This window comes from Melanerpes formicivorus, unplaced genomic scaffold, assembly GCF_026170545.1.
Source record: "Melanerpes formicivorus ecotype bairdi unplaced genomic scaffold, bMelFor1.0.p_v2 SCAF_46, whole genome shotgun sequence".
NCBI lineage: Eukaryota > Metazoa > Chordata > Aves > Piciformes > Picidae > Melanerpes > Melanerpes formicivorus.
In genome coordinates, this window is record NW_027142398.1 from 1,633,008 (window position 1) to 1,648,616 (window position 15,609).

The 15,609-nt window shown below is 55.9% G+C and overlaps 1 protein-coding gene across 1 annotated transcript; it reads left to right on the top strand.

Moving 5' to 3' along the window:
• The first annotated feature begins 10,182 nt into the window (after nucleotides 1-10,182).
• On the top strand, nucleotides 10,183-13,651 carry ADORA3 (adenosine A3 receptor). Its single transcript, XM_068159434.1, has 2 exons — nucleotides 10,183-10,532; nucleotides 13,051-13,651. The coding sequence occupies exons 1-2, from the start codon at nucleotides 10,183-10,185 to the stop codon at nucleotides 13,643-13,645; spliced, it is 945 nt and encodes a 314-aa protein (XP_068015535.1). The 3' UTR covers nucleotides 13,646-13,651.
• Nucleotides 13,652-15,609: the final 1,958 nt, after the last annotated feature.

Genomic DNA, 15,609 nt, shown 5'->3' on the forward strand with positions numbered 1-15,609 from the left:
TCGGGGAGGATTAGTGCAGCCAGGACCAAATCCCCCTGTTCATTACACCCCTGTAAATCTGGAGTAAATCCCTTTAAGCCATTGGGGCCACTCTGGGCTTACCCAGACAGAAATGGCCATGCTATAAATAAGGTCTTGGTTCGATCAGAGAAGGAAAGGCAGGGGGGAACACAACCCCAAACACCACACTTCAAAGAGATCCAGGGGAAATGAAAGCTCCCCCCACTACAAGTGGTTCTGCTGACAATGATGAATTAGTCTGTGGATGCCAGGCAGGGGATCAGGCATCAGAAACAAGTGGCACTGAGGCATTCCCCATCCTGCAGGGCTTCCCCCCAGCAGATTTCCACAGAACATGACAGGGGAGAAGCCAGACCCAGGGAAGAGGAAGGATGGAGCAAGGAAAAGCCTGGAGGCCACAGCCATCCCCTGTGCTGGTCCTGACCCAGGGATCCCCAGATCCTCAGGTGGGTGACACCCCACCAGGCTCCCTGCAGCTGCAGGGCAGGAGGGGACTTGGATAAGGGAATGAGCAGGGGTATGGAGGGGATGGAGAGAGCCAAGAGAGGGGTGATGAGACTTGATTAAACCCCCCAGACACTCATCACTGTCCTTTGAGATGTCAGCAGCATCCAGACCCACATTCCATGCTGCTTGGAGGAGGCACAGTGTGGCATGAGGTCCCCAGGAGCCTGGAGAGAGCCCAAGCTCTCTGCTCCTGTGCCCACGGTGCTCTACCTGGGGCTTCCCTGGGGCACAAACCAGGCACTCTTGGCTTTCTTACTGCTAATGATGAAATGAACTTTCTGCAAAGGATGAGCACTCTCATCTCCACCAGCTGCAGCAGGACCCCTTCACTTATGCAGGCAGCCAGGGGGAGGGTGAAGGTGACTGTCCCCATCCAGCCCAGGGCACCTCTGGGGTGGGTGAACTCAGGGCAAGTGCAGGGCTGACAATAATTGTCCCATTTTAAAGGCAGCCAGGGCAAAGCTGCCAGCAATGCTCTTCAGAGCATGCTGATGGCCTCTTAAATGACAACACAGGGCCCTGGTGCCTTCAGTCCAGGGCTGGAGCCCAGAGGCTGCACCTCCAGCCGTTTGTCTGTGTTCTGCTTTTCACTCAGGAGGAGGTGGGAGAGTGAGGAGCTGCCTTGCAGCCCCCTGCTTAAGCCCCATAACCACTGCTCCTGGCTCTCAGAGCTCAGCCACAGCCTCTGTGTACACCTCAGGGACATTTATAGGTTGAGGTGCAGCTAAACACTCAAAAGCCAGACTGATTCTGCTCCCCAAAAGAAAACATTGAAACCCCTCCAATTGTAATGCAGTTCGTTCTGAAAGGCACAGAAGGGCAGAACCATGCCATGGCTTGGGCTGGGAAAGCCCTTCAAGATCATCAAGTCCCTGCTTAAAGCTGGAGTTCCAGGGCCTGACAACCAGGATCCACTTACGAGGTGCAGCAGCCTGGTCCCAGCTGCCTGATGGGCAAAGCCACTGGGCCATACTGGTTTGACAGCCCCAGCTGCCTCCTACACAGGCTCTGCTCTCCTCGAGGAGCTGAGCAGCCAGACTCACTCACTCCCAGGGCTCAGGAGGTTTGAAATCCAGACCCACATCAACCAGCTGAGCAAAGCCACCTCAGGAGCAGCAGCAGCACCACCACCACCACCCCCAGTTCTTGCTGGTTTTCCCAGGACAGGTTTCAGTTCTGGAGCAGCCTCTCCCCTTGCCCAGGCACAGGGTGGAGAGCATGGCCAGCTGTGCCCACAGAGCAGCAGCTGTGGTCAGCAGCCTCCCAGGGCAGGGACGATGCCATCCCCATACATGGAGCTGGCTGCTGCTGCAGAGCTCCCCCAGCCCCTTGGACTTAAAAGGAGTGAAGATCTTCCTGCAGCAGCTGTGGGGCAGGAGCTGGCAGCCTGCTGGAGGGGGTGTGGGGGGGAAGCAGCTCCTGGCAGTGTCCCTGCTCAAGCCAGGGAGGGGCTGTGGGGTTTGGGGCCACGTTTCCTGCACCCAGCAGGTTGGCAGCCTGTGCTCTCCCCACCGCAGTGCCCTGTGCAGCCCTGGCAGTGGTGGAGGTTGCTCCACTCCCGATGGCAGGGTGAGGCAGCAGGGAGGAGGGATGGGTTGGCTCTGCAGGAGGTGCCCAGGTCACCATCAGAGTTCCTTGAGAAATCAGGCAGAGGGCCACAAGCTGCTGCCTTCCAGGAAGTATAGCAGGCAGAGAACCCCAGGGATGCAGCTTGTCCCTGTGCTGCCATGGTCCTCAGGGCATTAATGCTCTTTGTCACCACCCTGCTCTCTCCTACTGCCAGACCCTGGGCTAATGCCCATGCCATGGAGTGGTCACACCTACCCTGGGCTCCCCAGGGGTGCAGAGGAGTGATGCAGAGGTCTGGGCACCAGCAGGGGCAGAGGGTGGGGGCTTCCACATGGCCACCTCTGGCCAGCCCCTGGCTGCTGTGGGCACTGGCACACCTCACAGCACCATCTGCCAGCTCCAGCCACTGCTGGGCTCACCAAGATCAGCATTTTACACCCTCTCTAGCTCTGCTGCTCTGCTCAGGAGCAGCCCAGACTGAGGCCCTGCTGTGGACTGGGGAGCTCCCAGCAGCACAGAGACGTTGGCACCACCTCTGGCTGCTGAGTGACTGGAAGGAACTCCCCTGATGTCCATCCAGCGTGGTTCAGGCTGAGGGAATGGGATGTGGAAGGGAGGAAAAGCTTCCCAGATCTGATTCTTCACTGACAATTTGCTCTTGACAGGGGTTGAAATCATCTTTGGAACAAAACCTGGGTTATAAGGTCAGTGAGCTGTGTCTTCCCGCAAAGCTGAACACGCACTGGGGCAGCTTGCTTTGGGTTCTCCCAGCCACGAGAAGCCCTGAGAGCCTCTTCTGACATCCCTGTGCCCCCACATCCAATGGGCAGGTGGCCAGATGGGAGGTTTCAGAAGGAAACCAAAAGGACTCTGCTCCTGCCTGGCTTTCCCCAGCTGCCAGCACTCTGTCAAGACCAGGTGGACCTTCCTCTTTCCACGGATGGGGAAACTGAGGCACGGAGTAGTGGCATGGCAGTGCTCACTGTTGTCACTCATTCTGCCTCCTTAATCAGCAGCCTGTGGCCAGTCCCTCTGGAAGCAGCTGTGACCCTGCTCCTCCTTCACATCCTCTCTGCTTTGCTTTCATTTCCTCTTCCTCCCAAGGCAGGGGCAGGCAGGAGAGCTCTGCCCACTCCCTGCCCCTTGCTGTAGGAGCTGCTGCTTGGCTTTTTCCCCCCCTTCAAGTTAAATGTTCAATAAGTCCCTGAAAAAACAAACCCTCTCCTCCACACCTCCTGGCACAAGAGCAGGAGTAAGGAAAGAGGGAGGATTGCTCACCACATCCATGCCTCAAAGTGAGGAGGCTCAGCACATGGGCACCGTGAGGGCACCAGCTCCAGGGGGGGACTGGCAGCCCTGAGCAGGATGTTCAGGCAGAGCTGTTGCTGCCTTCTGCCTGCCCCACCACAGCAAAGCTCCTGTGGCTGTGGTTGACTCACAGCAGATCACTATTGTGTCTCTCCTCTCCTCTCCTCTCCTCTCCTCTCCTCTCCTCTCCTCTCCTCTCCTCTCCTCTCCTCTCCTCTCCTCTCCTCTCCTCTCCTCTCCTCTCCTCTCCTCTCCTCTCCTCTCCTCTCCTCTCCTCTCCTCTCCTCTCCTCTCCTCTCCTCTCCTCTCCTCTCCTCTCCTCTCCTCTCCTCTCCTCTCCTCTCCTCTCCTCTCCTCTCCTCTCCTCTCCTCTCCTCTCCTCTCCTCCCCTCCCCTCCCCCTCCCCCCCTTCCCTCCCCTTCCCTCCCCTTCCCTTCCCTTCCCTTCCCTTCCCTTCCCTTCCCTTCCCTTCCCTTCCCTTCCCTTCCCTTCCCTTCCCTTCCCTTCCCTTCCCTTCCCTTCCCTTCCCTTCCCTTCCCTTCCCTTCCCTTCCCTTCCCTTCCCTTCCCTTCCCTTCCCTTCCCTTCCCTTCCCTTCCCTTCCCTTCCCTGGAGTCTCCTCCCCTCCCCTCCCCTCCCCTCCCCTCCCCTCCCCTCGAGTCTCCTCTCCTCCCCTCCCCTCCCCTCCTCTCCAGATGATCTGTTCTCCTCCCCTCCACCCCCGATGTGAAAAGGGAATGTGTGCTCCAAGCTGCAGCTGAGGTTGCAGATAGACCTTCCCTTCCTGATCCTTATCTCACCAGGATGTAGGAGGACCCTTGGGGAATGGCTGGAAGCCTTTCACTGGAACCATCCAAGAACTGAGCAGGCTGAACACAGCCTTGAAATGGCAAATCCATCAAGTGCTCAGGATCCAAGAGTTTAACCCCACCCAAGGAGGACATCCCTGGGCTGTGCCAGCTGCCCCTGGCACGCAGCCCCACTTGCCCCCAGGCTCCTCCTGGAGCTGCCTTCTCCACAGCACTCTGTGGGCACCGCTGCTGACTAACACCAGCTAAAAATACTCCTGCAAGGCTTCATCTGAACCAGAGCCTTGCAGTGCTGCCTCACCAGCTGCCCCAGCTGCAGCCCACTCTCGGGTGGGTGCTTTTGTGTGGCACCAAGTCCTTGGCACCCTCCCGCTCGTCCCGAGCAGGCTGCTGAGGTGCCCCCACGGCCTCCCTGCCTTTGCTCCACGGCTGCTGCCCACCTGGTACAAGGGGGGGGGGGGGGGTGGAAAAATGCATCCTGGGGAGCTGAGCCTGATCCTTCTTGCTCACAGCTCCTCTTGCTGCCGGGTTTGTTGGCCTGCCCGAGGCAGCCTGCCTCCAATCACAGCTTTTTGCATGACAAAATATTGCCGTCTGCGGCAGGAAGGGCATCCAGGTAGCGCAGCCACAGGCGGCAGAAGGAGCATGCACAGGGGCAGGCAGGCTGGGTGGGATCCTCACATGCACTCAGCCAGCAGCAGCCATGAGCTAGGGCTTGGCAGCACCCCACGGGCAGAGCTCTGCTGCCTGAGCCCCACCATATGTCCCCTAAGCCTCTTGGTGTGAGAGCAGCCTGCAGCTACAGGAGAGCAGCCTGGTGGAGAAGGAAAGGCAGAAGCCCTTCAGTCAGGCTCTGGGGCTGGGTGCCTGTAAACAAGCAGTGATTAGGGGAGGGCAGAGATGATTCCCACACCAAAACGCTCCCTGATCCCACATTCCAGCCCTGTTTGGCTCCTGGTTGCAGGGAGTGTTTAATCACTTTGCAAGCTGCAAAAGCCTCCAGCCCAGGGTTTCCTGATGCTGGGGCTGAAGGAAGACAGTGGGAGAAGAGCTGAGCGCCCCCGGAAAGAGGCTGCAAGGCTTGAAGAAAGGTGCAGCACCTTAGGGCACCCCTGGGCTGGGGACAAAGCATGGCAGGGACAGCAGAAGGGCACAGGCTGGTCCTCCCTGGGTGAGAGAGGAGGCACAGCAGCCTGGCAACCTGATTCTGCCATATTTAGTACAGGAAACAGATGCTGCCTGGCTGAGGAAACAGCTGAAGAGAGTAAGTGCACCTAGTACCTTCCCCAGCAGGAACCTCTGGGGACAGGGGGTCTGGGCAGAAACACCCTGATTCGGCCCCAGCCTTTTGTTCATCAGGTCTTTGATCTCTGCTTGACAGCAGGAGGAGCTGGGACAAGGACAGCCTGGGTCTGTGTACCTGCTGGGGGCACGCTGGTGCCTTCCCCTGGCTGCAGCAGCCCCTTGTGCCACCTGCCCTGAGGGGCACGGCAGGAGCTCACCTCACCCACAGCCCTGGCAAGGTGGGGCTCAAACACACTACAGCCTGGGTGCAAAGCAAGACCCCTTCCCTCTGCTGAGCAGCAGGTCTCCAGTCCCAGGTCACAGTATCACAGTCTCACAGTATCATTTAGGTTGGAAAGGACCTCGAGGATCATCGAGTCCAACCTATCAACACAGACCCCATGACCAGACCATGGCACCAAGTGCCACGTCCAATCTCCCCTTGAACGCCTCCAGGGTCGATGACTCAACCACCTCCCTGGGCAACCCGTTCCAATGCCGAATGACTCGCTCGGTGAAGAACTTCCTCCTCACCTCGAGTCTGAACCTCCCCTGGCGCAGCTTGAGACTGTGTCCCCTTGTTCTGGTGGTGGTTGCCTGGGAGAAGAGGCCAACCCCTTCCTGGCTACAACCACCCTTCAGGTAGTTGTGGAGGGCAATCAGGTCACCCCTGAGCCTCCTCTTCTCCAGGTCACACACCCTGCAGACAGACAGCAGCTTGCAGCACAGCCACTTCTTTCTGAGCACACCTCCAGCCCGTGGCTGCCAAAAGGACAGACCAAGGGCCTGTGCCCTGGGAGGGCCAGCAGCACTGTGGGCATCTTCTGGACACCACTTCACACCTGCCTCCTCAGAGGAAGCTGTGGGATGATCTAAGGCTGTTACACTTTCTCTGCTGGTGCAAACAAAACCACCCCCAAGCACCTTTCCACACATGGCTGCTGCTGCCCCTTTGAGCCAGCTCTAAGTGCTTTTGGTCTGTGAAGCATCCTCCTGCCAGTGGAACCATAGAATTGGCAGGGTAGGAAGGGACCTCAGGGATCATCTGGTTCCAGCCCCCCTGCCATGGGCAGGGACACCTCACCCTAGATCAGGCTGCTCAGAGCCACATCCAGCCTGGCCTTAAAAACCTCCAGGGATGAGGCTTCCACCACCTCCCTGGGCAACCTGTAGCTGACCTCTGAGTCCTCCACTCCAGCCTGGATGCTCTTGAGTGCATTTTGCTGTGCAGCTCCTTGTGCAACAGCAACCTGGCAGCCAGGCTCCAGCTTCTTCTCACATCCTAGAGTACCTTAGTGCTTATGGAGAGGTTTGTTTGGTGGCAAGGTGCCATTGCTTTGTAGCTCCACCAACTCTAGAAACAGTTTCCTTAAATAGAGCTGAAGGGACAAAGCAAACACAGCAAACACTCCTGGAGGAAGAGCTCTTAGCAGGGGCCAAAGTGATGCCAAAGGCTCACGTCAGCTCTCCTGCCACCCCTCTGGGCTGCCTACAAGAGCCTTGTGCTGCAGTTCGTGGCCAGCTTGAGCTTCTGCAGAGGTGGCTTCTGCCCCAGCTCACCCTGCAGCTGCAGAAAGATCTGGGCCAAGCCAAGAGAGAGGGCTGGGGCTTGGGAAATGCATGCCCCCAGGAGATTCCTTGCCAGGGCACCGGCTGTGACTTGGACCTGGCGGGGGGCAGTCATTGGGATGTGCTGCCCAGGGAGGTGGTGCAGTCCCCATCCCTGGAGGTGTTCAAGAGGGGATTGGATGTGGCACTTGGTGCCATGGTCTAGTCAGGAGGCCTGTGGTGACAGGTTGGGCTTGATGATCCTCGAGGTCTCTTCCAGCCTTAGCGATACTGTGAACCTCTGCCACCTCCTGGGCTCTGCCCAACCCCACTGCTTGCCCTGCAGCATGGCAGTCAGTGCTTTTCAAAGCCTGAGCCACACTCATCTCCCCCCAGCACCCCCCTGGTCCAAACCTCTCACACATTTTGCCTTGGAAGTGCAAAGGAGTTTGGGGAGCAAGCTGGGAACCCGAACTTGGCATCGCACTGCCCAGAGCTTAATTAGCTGAACACAGAAAGATTCACACGAGTGTTGCTCCAGAAAACAAGATCCAAGACAGACACCTCAGTGTCTGAGCCATTGGCACCCCACTCCTGCTGCTCCCACTCTGTTTCAGTTGCTGTGGCCAGATTGAGGAGGGGGGCAGAGCTGAGTGCTTGCTCCCAGCTCTGCTGTGTGCTCTGTGCTAGAAATGGCTGAGCCTGGCTGCTGGAGCACGATGTGAGCCTCAGAGCTGAAGTGCACATTCCCTTGGACTTCTGCATTTTGAAGGCACAGACAGGGCTCCTGGCTGAGAGGGCATCAGACAGCTGGCAGGATGCCCGGGGACATCAGATGGCACAGGAGGGGCAGGACACGCAGTTCAGAGGGGGGTGGGCTCCACTGAAGCCCCAGCCATGCAGCTTTGTAGGGGCTGTCTCTGCAGGAGGCTTCTGGCGGCAGCCACAGGAGAAATAGAAAGTGAGGAGGTGTGAGAGGGTGCAGGAAGTGGGGAATGGTGCTGCCCCAGTGTGGCCAGCAGCCAAGACAACCATCTCCCATTCTGCTCAACCCTGCAAGGTGCTGGCCGCCTGCTGCTGCCCAGGCGCTGCCCAGAGAAGCAACTCCAACAGCCTGCATGCAGCCCTGCTGTGGCTGCCCTGGGACTGATCTCCTGCACCCACAGATATCCTGGGTCAGCTTTCATGGGAAAGCTGCACAGCCAGGGTCAGCTGCAGGCTGGAGCTGTCTGTAGGCAGCTCAGCATTTCCCAGACACTACCAAAGCCCTCTCCAGCCAGGGAGCAAGCAGCACTTACACTGGTTTCAAGCAAGCAGAACTTGCCCAACTCTTTCACAGCAGGGAATACAGATAATTTCATTTCTCTCTGGCTCCATCTCCTCCCAGGGCTGATTTCACTTCCCCTCCCTTGGCTCTGCCAAAAAGAGTTGGGTGGAAGAGAGGAGGATTCAGTGGCCAGGAAGTCAAATACTGCCTGTGTTTGCTTAAGGCTCCATTGCACCACTTCAGCACCATCCACCTCATCAGTTACTAGCTGTTTGCTCATTCCTGGAGAGCATGCACTTCCCTGGGCCTGAGGACACCCTGTGACCCAGGCTGACACCAGCTCACAGCTTTGCTTCTCTTCTCAGCTTCATCTGAACTGGGAGCAGCTCTTTCCCTGCAGACCCACACCGAGGGGCAAGGCAGTGCTGCCAGGCTGCCTGCAGCAAGCACATCACAGCTTCCACACCTCCTCCCTGCTGCTTCCCAGCACTTCCCACAGCTTTCCTCAGTTTCCCTGACTTGTCATAGTATCAGTCAGGGTTGGAAGGGACCACAAGGATCAGCTAGTTCCAACCCCCCTGCCATGGGCAGGGACACCCCACACTAGATCAGCCTGGCCAGAGCCTCATCCAGCCTGGGCTTAAACACCCCCAGGGATGGGGCCTCAACCACCTCCCTGGACAACCCATTCCAGGGCTTCACCACTCTCATGGGGAAGAGCTTCCTCCTCACTTTCAGCCTGAATCTCCCCACCTCCAGCTTCATTCCATTCCCCCTAGTCCTATCACTACCTGAGATCCTGAGCAGTCCCTCCCCAGCCTTCCTGTAGCCCCCTTCAGATCCTGGAAGGCCACAATGAGGTCACCTCAGAGCCTTCTCTTCTCCAGACTGCACAGCCCCAACTCCTTCAGTCTGTCCTCACAGGAGAGGTGCCCCAGCCCTCTGATCATCCTCCTGGTCCTTCTCTGGACACCTTCCAGCACCTCCAGATCCCTCTGGTAATAGGGGCTCCAGACTTCTATAAGCGAAGCACAGGAAGGCATTCAGCTGTCTGAGCAGGGCTTGGTTGGGCATCATATTGGTTTCTAGCAGAAATATGAAGGTTCTCACTGGAAAAATATTGCCCAGGGATGTGGTTGAAGCCTTGTCCCTGGAGACATCCAAGATCAGACTTGATGAAGCCCTGGGCAGCCTGATCTAGGTGTGGTGGTGTCCCTGCTGACTACAGAGGGGTTGGACAGGATAACCTTTAGGGTCTCTTCCAACCCAGTACAAGCTGTGAGTCTATAAATGTCACCTGCAAGTGTTCTTGCCAGACTGAGAAAGTTCCAAAGGCATTTTTGGGGCCATCCCAGAGCCTTAGCTGAATTCAATCAAGCATTGGAGTTTAACAAACCAGCTTCTAATGTGTCCTGAACTGCCTCATTTCCTATGGTGGCAGCAGGGCGATTACCTACCCTGATAAGTACCCAATTCTGGTTACTGTTCTCTCACTTCTAAAACTCTGGCTTGGAAGAGGAAGCAGTTCTAATATTTAGGTATTCATAGGCTGCTGATAAGCAGACTCCTGCCAGCTTTGCTACTTCTGTCCTTAAAAATAGCTTTCTGAAGTACTTTGCTGGTACCTGGCTGCTGAAGGGCTGCTGTGAGCTTCGGGAGCCCTTTGCTGCATGCTGAGGTCCTTGCAGCTCTCTGGAAGGGCAGCAGCTCAGGTGCCAAGGGCACGAAAGACCAAGGAGAGGTTTGCATGCTGGAGAGTCACTGGAACTTCTGAGCAGCAGGCAGTGAGGACAGAGCCCACACACAGTCACTGACTCCCTTGGTCCTTCTGCAGCTCAAGCCGAGGTGAAGGCACCTCCAGCCACCGGCCATGCCAAACGCCAGCCTGGTGCCAAGCACCCTGGACAGGGTTTACATTGGTGCTGAGTGCCTGGTTGCTTTGTTTGCCACTCTGGGCAACATCCTGGTCATCTGGGTGGTGAAGCTGAACTCGGGCTTCCAGAACCCAACCCTGCACTTCATCGTTTCCCTGGCGCTGGCTGACATCGCCGTGGGGGTCGTCGTCATCCCCCTGGCCATCGTGGTGAGCCTGGGCATCACTGTCCGCTTCCACACCTGCCTCTTCATGTGCTGCCTGATGGTGCTGTTCACCATCGCCTCTGTGCTCTCCCTGCTGGCCATCGCCATCGACAGGTACCTGCGAGTGAAGCTGACAACCAGGTGAGCACAGGGCCGCCGCCGGCCCCTCTGCCCCGCTCCTGCCAGCTCTCCCCTGCCCAGGCTCTGCCCCAGGGCTGCCACCTCCTCTCTTCTCCTTACCTTGACCCTTCTCACAGAATCATAGGATCAACAAGGTTGGAAAAGACCTCAGAGAGCATCAAGTCCAACCTATCACCCAACACCTCCTGACTAACTAGCCCATGGCTTCAAGTGCCACATCCAATCCCCTCTTGAACACCTCCAGGGATGGGGACTCCACCACCTCCCTGGGCAGCACATTCCAGTGGCCAATTACTCTTTCTGGGAAGAACTTTCTCCTTACCTCCATCCTAAACCTCCCCTGGCACAGCTTGAGACTGTGTCCTCTTGTTCTGGTGCTGGTTGCCTTTTCTAACAAGTATTTGCTTTAAGTGGAGAAGGTTCCTGTGCCTGGAAGCCCACCTGAGCCGAGCTTTCCAGAGCAAGAACCACTCCCTGCAGCCAAGAGTGCAGCCTGGGCAGACCTTGGGGGTGACTGTGCAGGGCCAGTATCTCAGTGCTCCTCCTGGTCAGAGTCTGGCCACTGGATGAGCCTGTAGTGAACCAGCTGAGTTCTGAAGCTCTTTGGGTGTCTGCAGGATGGATTCCTCTGGGTCTCTGAGGCTTTTAAACAAATCCCTTTTTAGTGTTCAGTGCTGGGAAGACAAAAGAGCCTCCAGGCTTAAGGGCTAGCTTAAGCCATTCATCTTTGATATTTGAATGGTAGCAATGCAGAGCATAGCCTCAAGCAGGGAAGAAGCCACATTGAGAATGGGGAAAGGATTGATAAGAACAGGTTGGTCCTACAAATGGCATAAACCAAATGTGAAGGGCAAGGCACAGCCAAGGCAGCTGAGAGGTAAGGCAGGAGTGCTGACAGGTGATAAGCAACACCTAGGGAAGAGAAGCACTAAGATGATAGTGAAACAAGGGACAGACTGGAATCACACAACTGTTTGGGTTGGAAAAGCCCTCTAAGATCACCCAGCCCAACCACCATGGCCACTAAACCATAGCCCCAACTGCCATGGCTATGCATTACCATCCCTGGAGGGGCTCAGGAGACTCCACCACCTCCCTGGGCAGCCTGTTCCAATCCCTGACCACTCCTCCAGTCAAGAAATTGTTCCTAATTGCCAACCTAAACCTCCCCTGACACAGCTTCAGGCCGTTTCCTCTCATCTTATTGCTTGGGTAGCTGAAGGCACCTGATTATGAAGAGTGGAAGTTAACTTAGTTCTGCTTATGAGTACAAATGAAGAGTTAGGGCTTGCCTCAAAACTGGCTGGATGGCCGGGCCCAGAGAGCGGTGGTGAATGGTGCCACAGCCAGCTGGCAGCCAGGCACCAGTGGTGTGCCCCAAGGATCAGTGCTGGGCCCTGTGCTCTTTAACATCTTGATTGATGATCTGGATGAGGGCATTGAGTCCATCAGCAGTAAATTTGCTGACGACACCAAGCTGGGGACAAGAGTTGATCTGCTGGAGGGTAGAGAGGCTCTGCAGAGAGACCTCAACAGGCTGGGCAGATGGGCAGAGGCCAAGGGCAGGAGATTGAACACATCCAAGTGCCAGGTTCTGCACATTGGCCACAACAACCCCAGGCAGTGCTACAGGCTGGGGTCAGAGTGGCTGAGAGCAGCCAGGCAGAGAGGGACCTGGGGGTGCTGGTTGATGGTAGGATGAACATGAGCCTGCAGTGTGCCCAGGCAGCCAAGAGGGCCAATGGCATCCTGGCCTGCATCAGGAAGAGTGTGGCCAGCAGGAGCAGGGAGGTCATTCTGCCCCTGTACACTGCACTGGTTAGGCCACACCTCGAGCACTGTGTCCAGTTCTGGGCCCCTCAGTTTAGGAAGGAGGTTGACTTGCTGGAACGAGTCCAGAGAAGAGCAACAAAGTTGGTGAGGGGCTTGGATCACAGCCCTGTGAGGAGAGGCTGAGGGAGCTGGGGTTGCTCAGCCTGGAGAAGAGGAGACTCAGGGGTGACCTTATCACTCTCTACAACTACCTGAAGGGAGGTTGTAGACAGGCTGATGATGGTCTCCTCTCCCAGGCAGCCAGTACCAGAACAAGAGGACACAGTCTCAGGCTGCGCCAGGGGAGGTTCAGGTTGGATGTTAGGAAGAAGTTCTATACAGAAAGAGTGATTGCCCATTGGGATGGGCTGCCTGGGGAGGTGGTGGAGTCGCCGTCATTGGAGGTGTTCAGAAGGAGACTTGCTGGGGTGCTTGGTGCCATGGGTTAGCTGTTTGGGTGGGTTGGATTGGTTGATGGGTTGGACACGATGATCTTGAAGGTCTCTTCCAACCTGGTTTGGTTTATTCTAATAAAGGTTTATTCTAATAAAGGTTTGGTTCCCCTCCTCCCCCAGAAGAAAAGTGACTGCCTCATTCTGTGACAACGAACCTGCAGCACTTGAACACTGAGCCAGCTTTCTTGAGACCACCTCTACCTGTTTGTAACACTTCTGTTTAACCCCACCTGGGTTTTCTCCCCCCACAGATATAAAGCAGTCACTACAAGGAGAAGGATTTGGTGGGCGCTGGGTTCGTGCTGGTCTGTGTCCCTGCTGGTGGCATTCGTCCCCATGTTTGGGTGGCACAAGGCAGAATCCAGAAGCTCTGACTTCTTCAGGTGTGAGTTCACCTCTGTGATGAGGGAGGACTACATAGTCTTCTTTTGCTTCTTCACATGCATCGTGGTCCCTCTGCTCACCATGTGTGCCCTGTACGCTGGCATCTTCTACCTCATCCAGACAAAGCTAAGCCAAAATACAAGCAAGGGGAGAGGAGCAGGAGGGTTTTATGGCCATGAGTTCAAGATAGCCAAATCTCTAGCACTTATCCTCTTCCTATTTGCAGTGTCCTGGTTGCCTCTCTTCATCCTAAACTGCATTTCCTATTTTAAGTCCAGGAGTCAGATCCCCCCCTCCGTGGTGTACGTGGCAATCCTGCTGTCCCATGCCAACTCTGCCATGAACCCCATTGTCTATGCTTGCAAGATCAAGAAGTTCAAAGCCACATACCTCCTCATTTTAAGGACCTATGTTCTGTGCAGAAAACCAGACCCAGTTCTTACAGAGCAATCCACAAACTAAGCTGTTAACCAGAAACAAGCTCTGACCTGCCAGGAGCTGCCAGCCCATTGATGAAGCTCTTTGCGTTGTTAGAAGCTCACAGGGAAGCGGCTGCTCTGCTTCAGTGACTCCCCCTCTTGCACCAACTCTTTTGTGACAAGGGCAGGACCCTCAAGTCCTTCTCTGCAGGGATGGCCTCAACCTCATCACCCCCCCAGCTTGGGTTGGTATCAAGGGTTGACCCAACCTAGGGTGCAGGACCTTGCACTTTGCCTCGAGAGATTCTCCTCAACCCAGGTCCCTCTGGATGCCCTCCTGTCCTCCAGACTTATCAACCACACCACTCAGCTTGGTATCACCTGCAGACTTGCTGATGGTGCCTCAGTCTCTCTGTCAACATCGTTGATGAAGATGCTGACAGCGCTGCTCCCAGGCCAGACCCTCGAGGGACACCACTTGGCACCCATCTCCACCTGGGCATACCATAATAAATAATCAGATGGATTTTTCTCTCAGCTCAGCCTGCTCATTTCCCACATTACCCAAACCAAGCAGCCTGCATGAAGTCTCCACGCTGGGTTAGTTGGTATCCTCACCAGGACAGCACAGGACGCAGCTCACCCAGGTGGGTTTTGGGGTGGGGTGGGGTGGGTCAAGCTCAAAATAGGTCAAAAGAGGCCAGGGTCTTTTTTTTGCCCTCCATCTTTTAGTAACAGGAGTGGGCTAGGAAAAGCAGAAGAGGGAGTGCACCACTCTGGGAGTTATCTCAGAAAGCCTTGGCATCTGCTCCTCTAGCTGAGGTCAGGCATCTCAGTTTATTATCTGATGTAAGCTGTGCCACAAGCCAAAGTCCTGCCCTCTTGCATAGCTCAGCTCTATTAATAAGAGGCCAGCAAAGGAAGTCACTGCAGAAGGACAGCAGAATTTTGCTCCAGGATCTCTCACTCTCAGTTGGTAGAACCAATTGCTTTCAGACAATGAAAACCAAAACCAGATCCCACCTGAAGAGCAGGAAAATGTTTCTCTAGAGGGAGAGAATTCACCAAGGAGAATTCATCTGCCAGTGGTGGGGCTGGCTGGGAAAGCTCCCTGCAGGTCTAGCTCCCTGGTTCTTGCTTCTAGCAGTTGCTCTGGAAATAGTTGGGGTGTTTAGTCCCAGGCAGGGAGCAAACAGGCTGCATAATGCTGGAACTAGAAGTGGGGATGGGGGAAGGCACATGCCAGCAGTCCACGTGTGTACAAACATCCCTCAGGGAGAGCAAAGCATTTAGGTCTCCTGTGAGAGCTGACTCATTGCTGGCTGAGGGAGATGCAGCCTGACAGTCACGTCAACACCGTGGCTGTAGCTCTGAAAAATCCATCCCTTTTAACACTGCAGCCAGATGGCAAGTCCCAAAATGCCAGGGAACATCTCAGGCCACCACTGCCCATGCATCCTCCACAGCACCATTTAACCCATGAGCCACCTCCACCCACCCTGCCAGGGGTGGGCAATTTGTGCTGGACTTTTCCACACCCAGGGTAAACTCCTTGCAGGTTCCTGATGTGAAAGCTTCTCACAGAGTCCTTTGGTTGGAAAAGCCCTCTAAGGGCATTGAGTTCAACCACCAGCCTACCACCACCAAGGCCACTAAACCACGTCCTGGAGTGCCATGGCCACAGGTGCTCTGAGCACCTCCAGGGCTGGGGACTCCAGCCTGTTTCAATCTCTGACCACTCTTTCTGTGGGGAGACCACAAGTACCAACACCTCCAGCAGAAACCTCCTAAGACAGTGAAAATGAGAGAGCCAGCACAGCCAAAGAGGACACACAACCCCTTCTCTACCCTGGTTAGCAGATCAAGTTGTCCCAAATTCCTCTGTCTGTCTGTCAAACAAAGAGTTGGCTGATGGCTACCATTGAGACTGTACAGAGCCCTTGGCATGGGGAAGGGAGAGACAGAGATGCTCTGAGGTGAGTCTGGGGCTCATTAGCAGCCACACAA

Coding starts and splice junctions, on each gene's coding strand:
- ADORA3 (XM_068159434.1), top strand. CDS start 10,183: ATGCCAAACGCCAGCCTGGTGCCAAGCACCCTGGACAGGGTTTACATT. Junction 10,533..13,050: donor CGAGTGAAGCTGACAACCAG/GTGAGCACAGGG, acceptor CTCCCCCCACAG/ATATAAAGCAGTCACTACAA.